Below are 21,952 nucleotides of genomic sequence, written 5' to 3' on the forward strand. Positions count from 1 at the left end.
TAATATTTCATGGAATAGATTTTCCATGCCCTTATTAATTTCTTCATCTTCTGGGATACCAATTATTCAGATGTTAGGACATCTAATGGAATCTAGTATTTCTCGTATGTTATCCTCATTTTTTTTGTTATTTTCTGTATCTTTTGGGTGGTTTTCTCTAGGTCAGAAGTTTTATCTTCTACATCAGAGATTCCATCTTCAGCATGGTCTAATCAACTTTTAATACTCTCAAGAGAGTTTTTGATTTCCTCTATTACAGACTTCACCTCTAATAGTTACATCTGATTCTTTCTTAGTGTGTCCATTTCTTCCTTCATATAGTGGAAGGACTTTCTCATCTCCTGTAGTTCATTATCTCTTTTCTGTTCCAGCTCATAGAATTTGTTCACCATGAATGTTCTAAATTCTTTCTCGGACATTTTGGTCACTTCCTCTATTTTTTCAACAAATGGAAGGGAGTCATGGTGTTCTTTTGATGGACACATATTTCATCCTTTCTTCAGACCTGAGGTTCTTTTTCTACTTCTAACCATTGGGAGATGTGTTCCCTTTGGAATACCTTTTAAGAGAATGTTTCCTCGAATAGGAGCATGTGTGTTTCCCTTTTGCTGTGGAATGAAGACCGCAGAAGTCTCTCTTCTGTTATGTTTAGCAATGTGATCCAAGGAGGAATATTCTCTTCAGGTGTCCAAAGAAAAGTATCTCCTTATTCACAGGTTGTTCAGTAAATGGGAGGATCCCAGAGAGTCTTAAAATACTAGAATATTTCAGAGCTGTAACTCTAGACCTATCTAGACTGCCAGGGAGAGTAGAGATGAAGGAAGAGAAGACTAAGTGGGAAGAAAATAATGAGAATAAAGAAAATGTTGCCAGGGGTCTGAAGATGGAAGTGAGATGGCTGTAGAGCTGACGGCAATCCTATGTGGTAAGGAGAAAAGAGAAATTTACAAATGAAAGAAGAGGAGAAGGAGAAAAAAAAGAAAAAAAAATGTACCTGGCTGACAGAGCAAGGGGTCTCTGGCTTGGGGGTCCCAGGGCTGGAGCTGGGGCATGGATCCCTGACTCAGTGTTCCTTGACCCAGGGGTCCGAAGTTGGAAGTGGGGTGACTGTAGGGCTGAGGGCAATCCTATGTCTTAAAATAAATTTTAAGTTGTTTTTCTGAAGCTCTATTTGCCTTTCTGCACTAAATAGAGTGGTTGTAATTTCAGACAGCTCGGAACATGTAGACGTATACGGCTTTGTAGGAGAGGTGACCTTCTAGATCCCAAAGGGATTCAAGGACTCATTTCCAGTGAAACAATTATAAATACAGAGTACTACAAAAGGGCTTAAAGAAAAGGGGGGAAAAGGTTTATTAAATACAGATATAGAAGCTAAGATAAGAATGCATGCAGTAATTGTGACCTTGGCATTCTTGTCATGAATTTCAGCAGAATTGCTGTCATTTAGATTTTCTATTCTGTGTACTTATTTACACAAAACTTTCTACTTGGATGTAAAAAATAACCAAATTGATGTGAGAATCCTTAGCTTTATACTCTTAAAAAAATGAGTTGGTTTGTATTTTGGAACATGATTTTGGAGAGAATTATAGAATAGTTTCTAAGGTCGTTAGAAAATCTCATTTTTTTTTCTTTTTTGGAGAGATTTTCACAATAGGGCGCGTGCGCTCGCCAGACAGACAGAGACAAAGAGACAGAAAGCGAGAAATCACCCCCCAGGGGGGATGGTCACGCCGCAATCCCTTCTCCTCCATTCTCCTCTCGGGATCTTGGGCACGCACGAACACGCACCCAGCATGAGTTTTAAGCCACTGGGTCCGGGACACGAACCGCGGTCGACTACGTGGGAGTCCAGTGACATAGCCATTACACTAACTGCTGGTTCCCCTAATTTTTTTAAGAGAGATTTTTGCTATAGGGTGCATGCATTTGCTGGAGAAACAAAGAGACAGAAAGCGAGAATCACCCCTCAGCGGGGTGGCCACACCACCATTCCCTCTCCTCCAGTCTCCTCTCGGAATTCTGGGCATGCATACACATGTGCTTGGCGTGAGTTTGAAGCTGCTGGGTCCAGGACTAAAACCACAATTGACCATGTGTGCGTCTAGTGACTCAACCATTATGCTATCTGCTGGTCCCAAACATGCTATGTTTTTTAATGATAGTTTGCAAGTTAATAGAAAAGACCTTCATTAAAGCAAAAAATAAAAACACCTTTGAATCCCCCATCCCCCGTGGAAGATGGTCACGTCACAGTCCCTTCTCCTCCATTTTCTCCCTCCTTTCAGAATTTTAAGCATGTATGCACACATGTCTGACATGTGTTTTGGAACCACTGGCTCTGGGACTCGAACCAAGAAGCTGATCATGTGGGATCCAGATTCCTTAACCATCCTGCCATTAACTGGCCTGACAGTTTAATTATAATATGCCTAAGTGAGGATTTTTTTTGGAATGAATCTATTTGGAGATCTTTGCTTTTCTTCTATCCAGATGTTCCTATCTCTTCCAAGACTTGGGAATTTTCCAACTTTTTTTTTCATTAAATAACTTTTCTGTGCTTATCTTTGTCTTTTCCCCTCTGGAACTCTCATAATATGGATGAATGTTCACTTCATGGTATGCCATAAGTTCCATATGATGTCTTAATTATTTTTCCCTCTGACTGAATGATTTTAAAAGAACTTCAAGTTCAGAGGATTACACTTCAAAGATTTGTTTCTGCTTGATCTCTTGCTGTTTCATGTGTATGTGCCAGAGGAAGAGAGAGAAAGCAGCCCTGAAGTGGTATTGTCACACTGCTGTTCTTTTTCCTACATTTCTCCGTCCCCTCAGGATTTTGAGCATATGTATGCACACAAACCCAGTATATTTTTCAAGCAGCTAGGGCCAGGATTTGAACCATAGTCGGCCATTAGAGATTTGGGTTTCAGTACACAGTGCTTAACCACTATGCTACTGGAGCTGACACTCTATTCATTGATTTCTTTAGTTCTGAGATTTTTGTTTGGTTCTTTTTTAATGATCTCCTTCTCTATTGAATTTCTCATTTGTGTCATGAATTGTTTTCAAAATTTGCCAAATTGTCTATCTGTATTCTTTTATATCTTGCTGCGCTTCCTTAGGATCATTATTTTGAATTTCTTTTCAGACATTTCTAAGATTTTCTTTTGTTTGTGACTTGTTGCTGGGAATTTGATATATTCCTTTGGAGCAGTCTTATTTCCTTGTTTTCTCATGTTTCTTATGCCCTTACACTGATCAATCTTATGAAGAAGGTTTCTTAGGAAAAGATTTCTTCCTAAAGGTGTGTTCTGTAGTGTCCATTGGACATAGTGCTTTTTGTTTGGTTTGGGGAAGGTATAGCAGTGTGATTTCTTTAGCCATAATCAACTTTAGTAGAGTCTGTGAATGCTTAGTAACTAATCTGCAAGTGTTCGTAATGATGTGGTGCAGTTTTGTTGAGGGTAGGGGTCAGCGGACAAGCCAGGCAGTTGTCACAGTGGCAGAGGCCAGGGTAGTTGACGTGGAATTTCCAGTGAGCATGTGTAATGCCCTGTGACCCTGGCTGGGAAGGACTAGGTTGCTATGGTGGCAGAAACGGAGATGTGGTGGGGTCGTGGTTGTCTATGGCAGCAAGGGCTAAGAAAGTCCACCTGCAGTCCCCTTGTAGGTGCGAGTGAAGGTCTGTGGTCAAGGAGGGCCAGGGTACAGTCCTTAATACTCAGAGCCCATGAGTTTCCTGCATAAGTGAGGGTGAAGTTGTCCATGGCTGTTAGGACTGGTGGATCTATCCTACAGTCACTGGAGAGTGTGCACGAGTTCTAGCAGCCCTGTTGGGGCAGGGAACCAAGCAGTATGCACATTAGTTCACTGGCCGGGGGGTGGGGGCAGCTTCCTCATGGCACTGGACCATCTGTGTTTTCAGATGTATGGAGCTGTGTGGGCCCTTGTACCAGGGTTATGACCATACTGCTGAGTCTAGCTTGGGTAGCAGCTCTGCAGCTGCCTGTGAGGACATGATGGAATGTTGGAGGAGCTTCAGGGATGTAGAGATGCAAGGGATGTTGGCCCTCCAGAAGGTTCCAGTCTAGTGGTGGTTCCTCTTTCAAAATGGTGCTGTACTGTAGTGGCCATCAGGAGTAGGAATGCCCCTGCACATGTTTCTTCCTTGGGGTCAATCTTGGTGGACTTAAGGAAATTCCCTGCACTGGGCTCAGGGTTTCTGGGGTCCTCCTGCAATCAGGACTGTTGTCCGTGGTGGTAGCGGGAACCGCTGGGCATCTCTTGTTTCTTTCTCAGTAACTGGAGATCTCTCCTTCTCCAGGTCAATCTATGGCCAGGTCTTTCACTCCCTCCACTATGTATGCCAACATCTTGAGGCTTCTTGCTTCAAAGCCCTCAGTCATCTCCCTGCTGAATTCCAGTGTTATCCTTTAGACACTTTACTTGACATGCATCTATTTATTTTGTTTCTTCTTTGTGGAGAGGAACATTCCCCTCAATCAGCCATCTTGATCAACTCCCCTCCCTCCACTCCATGTTCATTCTCTTTTTCCCCTTGGTAATAGAACCCCCTGAGTTTTATCTGGGTACATGGCCACCTAGAAAAAAATGAATTATCTTTTGTACCTTATGACTGATAGAACTATATGATACAGTTCTGGCCAAAGGACAAATAAGGGGAACTGCTCTGTCATAGTATATGCCATTTACCCCTTTTCCTCAATTCTTCTTTTATCTTGCTGTTTAGAATTGTGATGAGTTAAGAACTCTGGTCCCCATCTTGCATTATGATGAGAAGGAGCTCCGCTCGCTCTGAATAGTGAACTGGGAGGAGCCTTGGCCACCAATCCAACCTTTGTCTGCCTAAGTCTGGACTTCCTTTAATTGATAAAGATATCAACCTTTTATCTCATTTAAGCTATGATTTTCTGGGTCTTTGTTACATGTGGCCAGATCTAATCCTAACTGACATGCTGTCTGGCTACAGATTAGTTGTAAGATCTTACGACTTCATTGTCCATCCGATGATTGATTTTTATGTTCTTACTTACTTAGCCTTGTCAGGTCATTTACTCTTATCTTGAAGTTCTGTGCCAGGTTGATAATGGCCTTCGAGTCTAAATTCCAGAATCTCAACATCATCCTTTTCTCATAAAGCCTAGAACCCTTTCACAGTGCCTGAGAGTATTGGCTTTCTCTTCAGTGTAATCCAGGCTGACAGGGAAGCAGCTTTGTAGGGGCATTGGGAATATAGGCACATCCTATTATGTAGTGCTCAATGTGGATATTTGATGCTCAGGGGCTTTTTGGGCCCCGCACCTGGTGAGAAAGCTCATTATAAGTCACTGTTGAGCAGGAGAAAAGGTTATTCTCTCTCTTCTTTTATCTCAACTTAACCTTTTAAATAATCACTTTACTAGCTTATGTAGTCTTACAAAGTATTAGCTATTGCCTTGTTTAGGGTCAATATTGAAGTGAAGAACATCATCTAAATAAGGCTCATCCATGGAAGCTAGACACTGGGAGAAGTGAGGAAGTTTTACATTCTGTAACTGGAGTGTAGATTGAAGTAGACTGAAGACCCATCATGGTGAATATTCTCTGGATTGGGTGTGTCGGCCTGTGAACTTAGGATCATTTTAACCTTTTAAATTTGTCATCTTTCATAGGTAGGGATAGAGAAGTTCAAGAAAAATAGGGACATTTCTGTGGAAGTCACCATGATGGCTGTTGGGACACATTCTCTGTGCTGGCTGTTGTCAGCCTATGAAATTTACTTGTGATCTCTCAGAGGCTTGATGTTCTGGTTGAGGGCATGTTCTAAGGGCTGCAGGGAAAATAAATGAAAGCAGTCATGATAAAGAAGAGCCAGAACAATGGAGTGTAGGATGCAGTATTCACCCAGCACTAGTGACACACTTCCTGCTGCTTTCTAGAGTGGGTTGCCTGAAGGAGGCACCACGAAGAACTGGCTTAACTTTGTGATTAAAAGAGCCAAACAAGGGCCAGAAGATGGCTCCTGTGGTTACATCGTTGGACTCACACTTGGCCAACTGTGTAGTTGAGTTCTAGACTGGCAACTTGAAAAACACACCAGATGAGTGTGCATGTGTGCCCAAAATCCTGAGAGGAGAATGGAGAAGAGATTGATGCATGGTCATCCCCCTTACTGAGTTGCTTTCTCACCCCTGCATCTCCCTCTGGCTAGTGCATGTGACCTATAGCAAATTAAATGAATGAGTCAATGAATGAATGATCCAAAGAGCCAAAGCAGATGTCAGTCATGGGAATTGCCACTACCAGATTATCGGAACTGACTACTGGGCTTATGCAGATTTTCCATCTTTCATACTCTTCATACATACCTGGTCTGTATTGTCCAAATGGAGAGAATTTTCCCAGCATGAACACACTCTATATTAGTCTAGTTAAAGATATTATCATACATGTTATCAACAGATAATTTTCCATTTTTGTGTCCCTTAAGTGTTTTGCTTCTTTCTTTACCCCTCCTTGATTCCCTTCCTCTCACCCTCTCCCTTTTCTTACCTTCCTACCACATTGTCTTTAATATCCACAATCATTCTCCATGCTCTTATATCTTTCAATCTCTGCCATGGAGTACAGACATTTGGTATATATTGAGTGGGGCCATACAATGCTTCTTTTCATTTGTCTAGCTTGCTTTGCTTACTAGTACAAATGGAAAGTCTCTACAGATTTCTCTTGCCCAGATAAAGATTTGTCTTTGTATCCCACCTGAACTCCCACTGTATGGTTATGTCAAGTATTTTGTCCAAAAGGTCATGTTTTCCTCATGGGGCTGAAAGCATAAGCTTAAAATTCAAAGCTGTGTTATCTGTGTAGATGGTAAGCTTTGTAAAAAGCTCATTGGTGCTGAGGAATTCTAGTAAGTTTAGTGTCCATTGGAAATGCACTAGTTTTAGAAGTTAGGAATCTTGGATATTATAAACACAGCAATGAGGTTGATATTTACCGTAATTTCATCAACACTATTGTTACTGGAATATTTAAGGTTCTATTAAAAAGAGACTCTTGGGACCAGCAGATGGCATAATGGTTATGTCACTGGAAATCCACATAGTCAACCATGATTCAAGTCCCAGACCTAGTGGCTCAAAACTCATGCCTGGTGCATGTGTGTGCATACTCCAAATCCCGAGTAGCAAATGGAGGAGAAGGGATTGTGGTATAGCTATACCCCTTGGGGGGTGATTTTTTACTTTCTGTTTCTCTGTCTATCTGAGTTCATGTGCCTATAGCAAAAATCTCTTAGAGAGAGACAGAGACTCTTATTTAAAAAAAAAAAATTCTCTTAGAGACAGAGACTCTTATTTAAAAAAAAAAAAAACTTGAGGTGATTTCCTAAAATGAGCAATTCTTTACTTCTTAGTTTGGATTTTCTTCAAACGTTAGTGTATCAAGCATTAGTACACCAAATATCATGAAATATTTATTGAGTGTTTATTATTGTTCTGGGAACTCAGAGGCAGAGAGAAGCCTAGTGGAAGTAGTGGAAAAAACTTTATTACTTAATAACTAAATTATTAGTATAATAATAAATGCCAGGAGCAAAAAGATCTTAGTATTCAGCCATGAGCTGGTGGCTATCTGGCTTTGGTCAAATTATTGAGCCTCTCCAGACCTAATGTTCATAGCTCTATAAAGTGAAAACTCAAACTTTTGAGGCAGATGCATATCTTGTCTTAAATGCATTTTGAGAAAGTCCCTGCCCTCAGGAAGATTTAGCTTTTTCTGGATTTCTCTTTTTCTGTTTGGTTCAGTTCCAAAAGTAACACATGCTTGTTTACAAAAGGAAATTCAACTGGTAAATGTATTATAGAGAAAGGAAACTCATCTGCACTCCTACCCTTTGAGAGCGAATCATTCATAAAATAGGTATATAACTGTCTTGACTCATTTCTATGCATAAATTTTTGTGTTTGTATGTTGTATTTATGTGTGGGAGGGTCTTCACAAAGCTCATAGAAAATGAATATTTTGAAAAGAATATGCATGGATTTGGATTTTTTTTTTTTTTTTTGGAGAGGTTTTCGCTATAGGGCGCATGCGCTCGCCAGACAGACAGAGACATAGAGACAGAAAGCGAGAAATCACCCCCCAGGGGGGATGGTCACGCCGCAATCCCTTCTCCTCCATTCTCCTCTCGGGATCTTGGGCACGCAGGCACACGCGCCCGGTTTGAGTTTTAAGCCACCGGGTGCGGGACGCAAACCGCGGTCAACTATGTAGGAGTTTAGCCATTATACTAACTGTTGGTTCCCTGGTTTGGATTTTTTTTTTTTTTTCACCAAAATACACTCACGATCTAATTCCATTTTTCCAAAACCTTTTCAAAGTCCTCTTGTATACATTTATATGTGTTTTTACTCATATGGTGTTAACATCTTTTTCCACAAATTAGTTGAGATAATGGGTATCTTTGTGTGTCAGTACATACAGACCTACCTAATTTTTATGATGGTCTTATACAGTGTTACTACTATAAATATCGTGGCTCTTCAATACCTGTTTTGGCCAAACGGGCAAGTATTAAGTCCTATTTGGCTGAAGATAAAGCTAAACATCACTGTTACAGAATGGACACAGTTGCCAGTGATATTTCCCAGTGTCTGCCATATACAAATCTCCGTGTAAAGGTGTGGACACTGGTAGCTCTTCGGAAATGGCACTGTTGTGGGAAATTTAGAGAACCAAGTGTTTTTCTTTGCTTTTGCATAGAAGTGTATGCTTCTTTTTTTCCTATTCCTAGGGGACTCCTTCTCACAGTTCCGGTTTGCTGAGGAGAAAGAATGGGACCGTGAAGCTTCATGTCCAAAACAGGTAAGATGAAAACTTGTCTGGAATTCAGATTGGCTCTTCTCAGGGCTAAAGGCTAATGCTCTTATGTTATTGTTGACATGGAGTCTTTTTATTTTTTTTTTTTTGAGAGAGGTTTTTCACTATAGGGCGCGTGCGCTCGCCAGACAGAGACATAGAGACAGAAAGCGAGAAATCACCCCCCAGGGGGGATGGTCACGCCGCAATCCCTTCTCCTCCATTCTCTTCTCGGGATCTTGGGCACACACGCACACGTGCCCGGCGTGAGTTTTAAGCCACCGGGTCCGGGACACGAACCGCGGTCGACTACGTGGGAGTCCAGCGACACAGCCATTACGCTAACTGCTGGTTCCCTTGACATGGAGTCTTCACATAGGAAAGAGTAGTGATTTGTGTATAGCTTATTCTCAGTTACCTAAATCGTTCAGAGTTTTCAAGGGACTAAGATGATAAGGTCCTAAAAGTGGGGGTTCACCTTTATAGTTGGCCATCTTCTATGTGAATCATTCACATAAACTGGGTTGGAAAGTAGAAAATTTATAGTCATGATTTTGACAAAGTTGATTACATTGCCATCTGACCTTTTCTTCTTTTGCCATTCGTAATAATCCCCTTTAGAGTTGAAAGTTAATTTTTTCCTCCTACACAGTTGCCGCAATTAGGTGAGAAAACCCTTAACCCTATAACTTTAAATAACTTTCCTACAATTAGGAGGCAAAAGGTATAAAATAAGTACAAATCGAATATTATAGAAGTCTTTCAGTGAATCCATAAACCCCCAATGCTTTATGAATTGGATTGTCGGAAAAGTCATGATGTATTTCTGCACAGAAAAAAAAAAATACATCATGACTTTCCTGACAACCCAATGGTTTGTGTTCATGCCACATTTTCATCCCAAGGAGTTGCAGTTATTTTCCAAGCAGGCTTTTACTATTCTTTCCATGAGATGAGCAGTGTTTTCACTGCTGAACAGTGCACAGAGATTTTTAAGTTGCTCAGGGAAGGCCTACTGATACATAAGTCATAGTCTGTCCTTTGCTTCCAACCTCTAAGGCTGCAGTGCACTGTCTGGTAGAATGATCAGACAGTCTGCTCACAGCTTGCTTCAGAGAGGTGGCTTAGCAGCCAACTGGAAACCTTCAGGAAAGCTGCCCTCCTCCCTGTCTGCTATCTTCCCAACAGACTGACAGCTCATTTGATCTCTGGGCCATTTTTATGCTCATATGTTTGGGATGGACATTGACTCATGCAGATTATGAAGAAGGAAATAACTTCTGAAGTGACTTCCCGGCATCTTACAAGTACTATGTATAAGGACTGAACTCGTTATTTTTCTTTGTTCTAAAGTTTTTTTCCTACAGGTCCTGGGCAGAGCCATGCTTACATGTCATCAATCTTACTAATGATCTTACTAAACAGATCACTCACCCCAGTAATTGTGGGTAGCTTTGTCATATCCTGACTCTGGCATCGCATAACATGATCACTACTAAACTCTATCAATATGTTAAAGTTAAGCTTAAACCTTCCTTTCTCCTGATTCCAAGTTTTAACAGTGGCTTGCTCTTTTAGCTAGTAACAAATGAAAGAATATTTAAAGCCATGGCCTGTAGCCTACTCCCCTACTGCTGCTTCAAGATGTCCTGCCTTCCTTGGGCAAAACCAATGGATAAACACCACTGTTGATCTACAGCAGTAATTGTAACTTTTGTTTTCTTGAAATGTATGAAAGATCTGCCGTGACCTGGCCATGATGGGGAACACTTTTTCAAGTTTCAGGAGTACATTTCTCCAGACTGCAGCCACTCATATTGGCATCAAATAAACCTCATTTTTTTTTCTTTTCTGTCAATATTTTTTTTTTTTTTGGAGAGATTTTCACTGTAGGGCGCGTGCGCTCGCCAGACAGACAGAGAGAGACATAGAGACAGAAAGCGAGAAATCACTCCCCAGGGGGGATGGTCACGCCGCAATCCCTTCTCCTCCATTCTCCTCTCGGGATCTTGGGCACACACGCACACGTGCCCGGCGTGAGTTTTAAGCCACCGGGTCCGGGACGCGAACCGCAGTCGACTATGTGGGAGTCCAGCGACATAGCCATTACGCTAACTGCTGGTTCCCTTTTCTGTCAATATTGAAAACGTTGAGAATTAAAAGTGTGTGTCTGCTTGAAGTCTGCTTGGATATATGCCTGAGGTACAGTTTCGAATTCTAGGACAAACTAGAAACAGACAAACTTAAGATTGTTGAGGAATATAGTGAAATCCAAACAGTTGCCATTTTCTTATTTTGAACCATATTGGCTATCAGATAATATGAGGGACTTCAAAAGGTTTCTAGAAAAATGGAATTAAAGTATGAATTTATTTTGGTATAAAAATTTTTTTGAAATCCATGTTTAGTTTTTTTTAATATTTGCCTTTTCCATGAGCCTTTTGGAGACCTCTCATTTCAAATACCTTGTGAGTTTCAAATAATTCTAAGCTGCTCCATTTATCAGAACATGGAGTGCTTATTATTTAGGTATTTTACTAGGTGGAGCTTATTCCAAGTCAGTTAGATATAGACCATGCCTGTTCATTGCTATAGGCCCCTTACCTGAGCACCATGATTGACCTATAGTAGATGCTCAGTCGATATTTATATAATGAAAAAAAAAAAAGCAAAATCAATTAAGGGATGTGATGAAAGAATTAACGTAGTACTGTGGGAGACAGCTACTCTGAACTGGAAGTGTAAGAACAGGGACGGGGGAAAAGATCATTTGAATAGGCCTTGGTGATGAGTATGATTCTTGTAGGGCCTGTGTGAGGGAACAACAGATCCAAAATGATAAGATTAGAAAAACCAGGTTGTACTTAGAGGGGGATTATGGCCTGAGCTTAGAGTTCCTGGAGGGGATTTCAGTGGCAGACTGGGAAGTCAGTACCAACATTTTGATCTTCATTTTATTCAGTGTGTTTATTAGTATGTAAGAGCATGGACTTTGGAGATACAGACCTGAGTGTTTAGTTCTACAACTTGGGCAAACTTCTCTGTTTTCTCATCTGTAAAATAGGGCTAATGATAGAATCTTTCTCTGTGGGGCTGGCAGGTGGTGTGGTGATTAAGGGCTCTAGACTCCCACTTGGCCCACCATGGTTCAAGTCCCAGACCTGTTGGCTTACTTTCTCACTTTCCTTCTCTCCCTCCCTCCCTCCCTTCCTCTCTCCCTTCCTCCCTCCCTCTCTCCCTTTCTCTCTCTCTCTCTCTCTCTCTCTGTTTCCCTCTCTAGTCTAAATTAAAAATAAAGTTAAATGAAATAATTCTTAAAAAAAAAAAAAAAAAAAAAAGAGTTTCCACATCAAAACCATCTTCTAGCCCAGTCACAATAGTGTGTGCTGGTAGACACTGCTGCTCAGCAGTCTGAAGCCATATGGGAGGCCCAGGTTCTATTCTTAAATCCGGCCTAAACATTGGGCAATAGTGATGTTTGTCATGTGTGCCCATAGTTTCAGCTACTCAGAAGGCTGAGGCAAGAGGATTATGATGTACTAAGACCTTGTTTTTGAAAAACGCCAAAAACGGGTGCCATCAGATGGCATGGTGGGTAAGGTGCTGGACTCCCACATGCCTGACCATGGTTTGAGTCCTGGACCTGATTGCTTGAATATCATGCCAGGAATGGGTGGGTGGGTGTGTGTACGTACATGCGCACGCCTGCCCAAAATCCCAGGAGGAGAATGGAGGAGAAAGGATTGAGAAATGGCCATCCTTCCGGGGTATTATTTCTCACTTTCTTGTCTCTCTCTCTCTCTCTCTCTGGGTCTCTTCTCTAGCAAGTGCACAAGTCCTATGGCAAAAACCTTACAAATAAAGAAAGAAATGAAACAAAACAAAAAACAAGGGACCAGCAGATGGCATAATGGTTACATCGCTGGACTCTCACGCACATTGTTGACCGTGATTCGAGTTCCAGACCCAGTGGCTTCAAACTCACACTGAGCACGTGTGTGCCCAAAATCCTGAGAGGAAACCAGATTGGAAGGGATTATGGTGTGGCCATTCCCCCTGGAGGGTGATTCTTGCTCCTGTCTCTCTGGCAAGTACACGCGCCCTATAGCAAAAATCACTAAAACAAAACAAACACACACTATCTCCTACCTCAGCTCCTAAGTTTTCTTTCTTCTTGCTTGCTTGGGAAAGAAAAATATGGAATTGATATGTGTACGCTCTCTTCATATACAGTTGTTGTTACTCATGCCCTCCTGTGTCCTCAGTAATGACTGGTGACAAGACAATAAAAGGGAGGAAAAAGTAGAAATATGATTGTCCATGTGGTTTAAAGGGAGTAGGAGTTTAATAGTGGGACATGTTAGAAATCCTTCGAGGGCATTCTGACAGGAGAGGCTCCAGAGGTGACTTTGACTTTTATTTATTTCTCAGTGACTGATGTGCAGGTGACGAAGGTGCAGCCTGGCAAGTGAGGGCTCTGGTTAGCCTTGTCGGCCCATGTTACCACAGGCACATCGGCCCCTTAGAGCCGTGAGCAACTTTCAGAACTTCCCTTTGGCAGTCTGGGACCATGTGAGGAGGTGATGTGTGGGAAGAAAACTTTGATAGTGTTTTGAAATCACCTGTAGCATTTGCTACTCCATTTTAGATTTCTGATGTGTGGCTTAATGTAGACCTTCCCTGAGTAACTCCTGAGTGCTGGATGCTGTGCAGTGGTTCCTGACACCCAAGGAGTCCAGTCCTGTGAGAGATGCCTGAGGATCTTTGTGCTTTTTTGTTCATTTTTAAAAGGTTTTTGCCATAAGGTGCATGTGCTCACTGGAGAGACAGTGAGAGGGAAATCACTCCCAGGGAGGATGTCCACACAACAATGTCCCCTTCTCTTGGGATTTTGGGCACATACACACATACACCTGGAGTGATTCTCAAGATGCCAGGTCTGAGACTTGAACTGTGATTGGCCGTGTGGGAATCCAGTGCCTTAACCACCATACCACCTATTGACCCCCAGATTTGTGTCTTAAAAAGTTTCCTAGCCTATTCCCAAAGTGCTTTCCTGGGCACTTCTAGCATTCAGTGTATACTTGATCCTTGAGCCATAAGGATCAGAAACAAGTAGTGTATAGACCCTGAGGAGGGTATATATCTGAATAAAAGCTACATTTTAGTTGCAAAGTGGAGTGTACATGAGGTTTTTTTTCTCACTAGTGTGTGTGTGTTTACCAAGAGGCTGGGACTCAGAGTCTGGTAAGATTGCTGGCCAGAGAGGAACCTTCAGGATTAGATTTTTACCACCGAGGCAGGATTCTGTGCACACCAAAGATAGAGAAGTGGGGTGGAGGGACTTTGTTCTCTCAGTCAAGGCTGGCTTCCATTTCCCGGCCTCAAAGAATTCAGGGAGAAGGCCTCAGGATGTCTGTCTACCCCACTGCTCGCAGCGCTCTCAATGGGTGTAGCTGGTCCTGTCAGTGGCCAGGTGTAGACTCTGCTGCCCATTCCATCTGCCAGTGACTGTCAGACATGGGAGCTGAGCTCTCCAGGCAAAAATAACCCACCAATTATTATTTTTAAAAACAATTATTTATTTATTATAAGACACAGAGTGAGAGAGACAGGGAGAGTGAGAAAGCAAGCCACCAGGTCTGTTACTCAAACCATGGTCAGCCATGTGGGAGTCCAGCGCCTTCACCACGATACCACCTGCTGGCCCCCCACCAATTATTTTAAAACATGAAGAAAAAAAAACGAATTCATGGTTATTATTGTGATTAAACCTATTTTTAGAATCCACACTTTGGTATTATAACCAATTCGCTCCAGCTAACTTTATATCTCAGGCGATCCGCTTTAGCCCTTTATGGGACAACTGGTGACCTGAAACAGAAAATCTTCTTACAGAGTCGTATTTGGTGGCAGGTTCTAGGCTCCAAGACTCCCGCAAGGAGACAAGGAGAGATTGCTGCAATGGGAAGTGGTGTGAGGGCATTTGGAGGTAGTGGGTGTCTACTGGGCACTGGACGGCTGCCGGGAATCAGAAATGCAGATGACAGCGTCCTGGTGGGGGACCAGCCAAACCCCATGCATTCAGAACATGGCTCATAATCACTGGCAGGCCGTTCCCTGGATCTTTGTTGGCTTCAGAAACTTGCCCTTCCCTACAATACACCTTGATATATCTGATAGAAAAGAGGGCAGAGGAAATTTGGACATTTTGCTGGACCACAGAGGCACACATCAACAGTCCTTCTCCAGAGAGCTCAGAGAGAAACAAGCGGATGATCAGGAATCACCGAGATGGGGTTCTCACTCTCGTAGTTGGGAAGATCTACGCAGTGTGACTTTGCAGACACTCGGCAGTGGGAAGAGCGAAATTTCCAAGTTGGAACCCAGTGCCTTTCCCATGGGTTAAGTGTTCAGGAGCACAACTGCAGGGGCAGAGAGGTTTTTCCAAACGTGAGAACAGAGACCTGGGCATGCCGGTCTTGATGACAGCACTTTGTTGTGTTCAGGGCTATGGAACGAACACCTGACACAGGCCAAATTTCCCCTGCGTTATATCAGGGCTTCATTATTCTCCATCCCAGGAGTTCCTCGAATATGCGAAAGTTTTTAGATATATTGGGTTTTTGGAAAAGTCATGACATATTTTTCTGTTTTTCTGTGCGAAAATCCAATAAAATTCCTTTTTTCAGGGCGAGGGGTTCTGTGGGGTAATTTACTTCAGACCTGGCCATCTCAGGACAGTTTTAAAAGGGTATCTAGAAGGCCAAATCATTTCTTTTTATCCCCATCTACCAATGATATATGGATTGGTGGCTAGAGTGGGTCTGGAGTTGTTGGCAGGGCTCTGTGTGAGCCCACCAGGAGTGAGTCTGTCTCTGTCATCATGAACCTGTCTACCTGAGAGATTCCCGCACTGGAGTAGCAATTAAACTGGATGACCTCTTGTTTTTTTTTTTTTTTTCTTTTTCTTTTTCCAACTTGAATCAGTGATTATAGGGTAAGACCTGGTCCCAGCTGGGCCTGTGACAGTTCTTGGCAGGTTAGATGGTCAATGGTGTATGTCTCTGAGTGTGAGGTCATTGTGATCACCTTGTAGAGTTTGGGTTTTCTTGGGTGGCCAGGACACTGAGAAATAATCATTGGGGACCATAGGATTGTCTGGTCCTAGGGTCAAATAGTTCCAGTCTGTAAGTTCAATGCATTGATAGGACCTTACTACTATTAGGGGAAAACATCAAAGGAAGTGCTTGGTGTTGGCCTCACCCAGAGCACTACAGGCCAGGCAGCGTTGGTGTCCTTCTCTGCTCTGTCAAAGATAAGTCGACCTTCCCATGCCCTCTGCGACACCGGTCAGAGCCACCTCACTGTCTGAACAGCTCTCCCTTCTTCTCCCCAAGGCTGGCAGTCTGTATTTAGAGACGGTGTCCAGCTAGATTTCATTAAATGCTTATATTTTTCAGCTTGCCAGTAATGGCCAAAACCTCCATGGTTTGCAGGTTACTGAGCAGTCTCGACGTGCAGGGAATCACTGCCCTGCTGCTCTGACTTGTGAGCTGTGGCTCAGGAAGGTGGTTCTGGTGTTGCTGATCTGAATGTGGGCACATGGGGTGTGACTTATGAGCTGCCTCCCTCCCTTCTTTCTTATTTCCAAATGATCATACTTAATCATCACCTTAATGTTTTATTTCTTTCAAAAACACATGTATAGAATTCAGCATTTTACGTGGATAGCGAGTCACTGGTCCGAGCCCTGCAAGAACTGCCTCTGTCTGTTCGACTGAACGTTGCTGCCGAGTTGATCCAGGTAAAACCCTGATGGCATCTTTAAGCTGGTGTGGGCTGGGGCTGGAGAAGTTGGGGGCGGGGGGAAGCATCTCTCTGTAGGATATCACAGATTTCCCTTTCATAAAGCTGAAAGTCTCACGTGAAGCTAGCATCTCTCTTTTTTTTTTTTTTGAAAGGTCCTTCACTATAGGGCGCGTGCGCTCGCCAGACAGACAGAGAGAGACAGAGAGACAGAAAGCGAGAAGTCATCCCCCAGAGGGGATGGCCATGCCGCAATCCTTTCTCCTCCATTCTCCTCTTGGGATCTTGGGCACGCACGCACACGCGCCCGGCGTGGGTTTTAAGCCACCGGGTCCGGGACGCGAACCGCGGTCGACTACGTGGGAGTCCAGCGACATAGCCATTACGCTAACTGCTGGTTCCCTCACGTGAAGCTAGCATCTCATATAGTTTAAAGGAGGTCTGGGGTCAGAAGATGATGTGGTGGTTAAGGTGTTGGATTCTCACATGGTTGACTGTGGTTCGAGTCCCAGACCTGGTGGCTTGAAAATCATGCTGGGCATGTGTGCATGCATGCCCAAAGTCCCGAGAGGAGACTGGAGGAGAAGGGATTATGGTGTGGCCCTCCCTCTGGGGAATGATTTCTCACTTTCCCTCTCACCATTTCTGTCTCTGCAAGTGTGTGTGCCTTATGATAAAATAATTTTTCACTCTTTATATTTTAATTTGAAACACATATTTATATTTGTATTTTGAGGACCAAATGTAATGGGATTGAGTGAAACATGAAATACAAAGTCTGACTGTTACTTCAGTCAGAATCCTTGTATGCCAGACTCTGTGCTACTGGGGACACATTGGTGAGCAGACAGGCATGGTTCCTGCCTTCTCAGAGCATACTCTCTGGGGAAAAAGAATAGTAATCAAAGCATCATGCACAGGAGTCCAGTGTGCTGTGAGGGTAGGCCATCATAAACCTTCTCTTTGGGTGTGGGTAGGAGTGGCTTTCCTCAAGAACTGCTAGAGAAGCTGGGATCTAAAGTATAAGAACATTTGAGCTGGAATTCAAAGGTGAGTGACTCAGCCCACGTGTGTTCACGATGATGACAAGGGACACCTAGCTGCAGATGGAGAGCACAGCGCAGACTGGCCTGGGCGTGTGCTATGGTGAGTCCACGCGTGCTCGCCCATGCTACGGCAGGGCAGATGAGGGGAGGCGACGGACAAGTGGCTTCTACTGAGAGGTGTCTCAAAGGTAAAATTAACAGGAACTAGAGAGATACTGGAGACGGAGAGAGAGCAATCAAGGAAGGGCCCAGGCTTTCTAGCTTGTGCACTTCAGTGGTAGGTCGTGTCAGAGTGAAGTTTGGATGTTATAAGTGTGTGCCTCTGAGATCTCAGGGTGGGAATATTAGTCAATTGCATGTAGATATTTATACTGTAGAATTAAGGGACAGAAATACAAATCTGGAAGATATCAGGATGAGGTGGCTATTGATTAATTCAACAGGAGCAGAGGAGACCCAAGCACTGTAATATGATAAACTTTGAAGCTTAATCGTTGCTAAATCACATTAAAAAAATAATGAGAGAGTGAACCCCTGGCAGCACTTATTTAAATAGAATGCTACCAACCAACATGATCAGCTTCCTCCTGCAGCGGATGTGACCCTGAGCTCGAGTGTAGCCAGGAATTGGTCATTGGCCCGACTGCTGTTTCTGTGGCACTCACTAGTCAAAAGTGGGGACAGCAGGCAGATCTTAGGGCTAGAAGACAGGAACAGAGCAGGGAACTATTCAGTAGATGATGTAGAAAGGATTGCATTCACCTCTGATGTGCAAACACCCTGGGGCGCCTTGAGACTGGTTTGGGTATTTGGAAGAGCAAAGCTTTTCCTGGTGGGTGTCCAGTGATATTCAAAGTTCTCTAGTGTTTGGTTTGATCCTACACGATGAGGACTCTTTAACAGAACACACCAGGGGAATGCTGAGATGAAGGCTCCCAGCCCCAGGAGGGACGGGGACGTGTGTGAGCAATTCAAAGTGTAGGATGCTGTCTCAGTAGCAAGCATTAAAGGTATAAAATAATTGCAGTAACTTAAGAAAACCTGAGTAAGTCGTGTAAAAACAATCCTTCCCCACTCCATGTTTTCCAACAGTTATTCTCAACCTTATGTGCACGTTTGAATCTCCTGGGGAATTCAACGCAAAAGCAATGACTCCGTCAAGAGCAGATTCTAGGATTAGAATAGGGACCACCTCCCAGCATGGCCCTGTGCAGGGGACAGTTTCCGTATAAAGCTGTCCTGTCTTGAGTATCTAGAAAAGCCCTGAGAGGAGGTGTTAGCAAACTGGATCTGACCATCATCCTTCAAAATAAAAATTCGGGGTCAGCGCCCCTAGCAGAGGTCTAGCCTCATTCTGAACCTGTGCACTGGAGTGCGGCACCAGGCCCCTCAGCTGTCTCTAGAGCAGTGCTGCTCCATGGAGTGCGGCGCCAGGCCTCTCAGCTGTCTCTAGAGCAGTGCTGCTCCATGGAGTGCGTGCCAGGCCCCCCAGCTGTCTCTCTAGAGCAGTGCTGTTCCGCCTTGGATTGTAATCTCACATTACTGTCACCTGGGAGCTTTTACCTGTTAAAACGTCATGCAAATATGGAGACGTGCACACAGAAATGTTTCTAACCAGGGAATTGACATCCAGAAGCAAGAATCAGAATCTTACCAGCACCCAGAAAACACCACTCACACTCCACTGGTCCTTGCCACCTCAGAAGGTAACCTACCACTGTAGTAACTTCCAGTGCTACAGTTTGGTTTGGTTTTGAACACTTTACAAATGTCATCAAATGAGTGTTTTCTTTCATGTTTGGCTTTTTATTTTTTTACTCAATGTTGCAGTCATTCTTTTGTTCTTGGCGAATTTGTTCCTACACCTTTATGTTAGTGCATTTCGATAACAGTGAACAGATCTGCTTCGTTAATTACTTCATGGTGCCATTTGTGGGTGTCCCTGTCACATCATGAATTTCAGTACAAATTCAAATAGACCTATGATGCTATCGACTTTCAGGCCAGTGCTAAGAAGACATGAGCCTTTGGGAACCAGCAGTTAGCGTAATGGCTATGTCGCTGGATTCCCACAGTCGATTGCGGTTCGCGTCCTGGACCCGGTGGCTTAAAACTCACGCCAGGCACGTGTGCGTACATGCCCAAGGTCCCGAGAGAAGAATGGAGGAGAAGGGATTGCGGCGTGCCCATCCCCTCTGGGGGGTGACTTCTCGCTTTCTGTCTCTCTGTCTCTCTCTGTCTGTCTGGCGAGCACACGCGCCCTGTAGCGAAAACCTCTCCAAAAAAAAAAAAAAAAGACATGAGCCTTTTAATTCCAACTCTGTGCTAGTTAGCTAGTCCATAGCTGAGGTGGGCAGAGGGAGGCATGTTCCTATCATGTGTCAGTGTGATCTCCCACCTTTAATCCCAAATCAATCAGGAAGGGTGCCTGGAGAGGGCTCCAGAGGGAGACCTTGTGAACTAACCATCTGAATTGATTTCCTACCCCACAAAGTTTGATGGCTTCCTTAGCCTCCTGGTGTTTTGTTTCAATTTAAGCAAATATCACAAGACTCTCTCTCTTTTTAAGAGAGATTTTTGCTATAGGGCGCGTGCACTCGCCAGACAGACAGAGAGAGACAGAGAGACAGAAAGCGAGAAGTCACCCCCCAGAGGGGATGGTCACGCCGCAATCCCTTCTCCTCTCTTCTTTTTTTTTTTTGGAGAGGGTTTCGCTATAGGGCGTGTGCGCTCGCCAGACAGACAGAGAGAGACAGAGAGACAGAAAGCGAGAAGTCACCCCCCAGAGGGGATGGTCACGCCGCAATCCCTTCTCCTCTCTTCTTTTTTTTTTTTGGAGAGGGTTTCGCTATAGGGCGTGTGCGCTCGCCAGACAGACAGAGAGAGACAGAGAGACAGAAAGCGAGAAGTCACCCCCCAGAGGGGATGGTCACGCCGCAATCCCTTCTCCTCTCTTCTTTTTTTTTTTTGGAGAGGGTTTCGCTATAGGGCGTGTGCGCTCGCCAGACAGACAGAGAGAGACAGAGAGACAGAAAGCGAGAAGTCACCCCCCAGAGGGGATGGTCACGCCGCAATCCCTTCTCCTCTATTCTTTTGAGTTTTGGGGCGTACACATGGCTGAGTTTAACCCTCCAGGTCCGGGACTTGAACCGTGGTCGACTACGTGGGAATCCAGCGATGTAACCATTATGCCATCTTGCCTCAAGACACATTTTTAAACACTGTTTTCCTTTTCAGACTACAGTTCCTTTAGAGCTTCCTCAAGTGAAACCAAGGATAAATGATGATGGCAAAGGACTGGGAATGCAGTTGACGGGGCCCTTCGGTCCTGGAGGAAGGGGGCCCATCTCTGAGCTGAAATCTGCTACAGCTGGCTGCCCCATGTCCCTGGGCAAAGACAGCCCAAGGCCGGGTCCCTCTGGTACTCAGAAGCCTGCTTCCCCACAGCAGCCAGCAGCAGACCACTTGGAAGAAGAACTAGATTTGCTGCTTAATTTAGACGTGCCTATAAAAGAGGGAGATGACATCTTGCCAGAGCAGACATCTCAGGACCTAAAATCCAAGAAAGATGAGGTGGTGGCCCAGGAGGAAAAAGGTATAGCTTTCATTTTATTCCCCATCCATCTTCTGGATTCCGGTGTGTGTGTGAGAACAGCCCCACCCGCATCACCTCTGCGCACAACCCTCCTAGTATCTGTCATCGATCCAGTACCATCCGCTGACATCTATTTCTGTGCTCCATCTCTGTTCCCCCCGGAGCTGACCTTTCTGACAACAGTCCTTACTCGATGCACTGAGCTTCCAGAGCTGCTACCTGCCAGGTCTCAGCATTAAACCTGGGGCTGGAAATTGAACTTGTGCTATAAAAAGGCATTAAGATGCCTCAGCTGCTCAGTAGCAGACCTTTTAATTGACTGTCTGAACAGGCCTGTTCACCAACTCTTCACACTTCTTTCTTGCTATTTTGATCTTTTCAGAAAAGAACACTTTCTAATTAGCGTATATCTGTGAGATGGGAGCCCCTTCGATGCGGAGAGGCCTGAGGTGCTTCCCACATCCATAAACCGCATTTGAGAACTTTCAGTGATTTTGCAGAACTGTTAAAAACAGTAAAAAGAAACTGTTGGTCTTTTTTGAAAACAACTAGTGAACTGTGAATTCAACTTCAGAATATATAGGAAAGCAGCTCTCCCATTTTTAAAAAATAAGTTCATTAATTTGTATTAATG

The 21,952-nt window shown here is 43.8% G+C and overlaps 1 protein-coding gene across 1 annotated transcript in view; it reads left to right on the plus strand.

Annotated features, from left to right (window-relative positions):
• Window positions 1–21,952, plus strand: part of AVEN (apoptosis and caspase activation inhibitor) — a gene marked incomplete at its 5' end in the record, with an annotated part of 128,423 nt that overhangs the window by 105,464 nt on the left and 1,007 nt on the right. Inside the window, 3 exon segments of the mRNA XM_014588472.1 lie at window positions 8,804–8,874; window positions 16,580–16,675; window positions 20,961–21,318. Coding sequence (XP_014443958.1) covers window positions 8,804–8,874; window positions 16,580–16,675; window positions 20,961–21,318 — 525 coding nt within the window.

The sequence above is a fragment of the Tupaia chinensis genome, unplaced genomic scaffold, assembly GCF_000334495.1.
Source record: "Tupaia chinensis unplaced genomic scaffold, TupChi_1.0 Scaffold000037_21, whole genome shotgun sequence".
NCBI classification, from domain to species: Eukaryota; Metazoa; Chordata; class Mammalia; order Scandentia; family Tupaiidae; genus Tupaia; species Tupaia belangeri.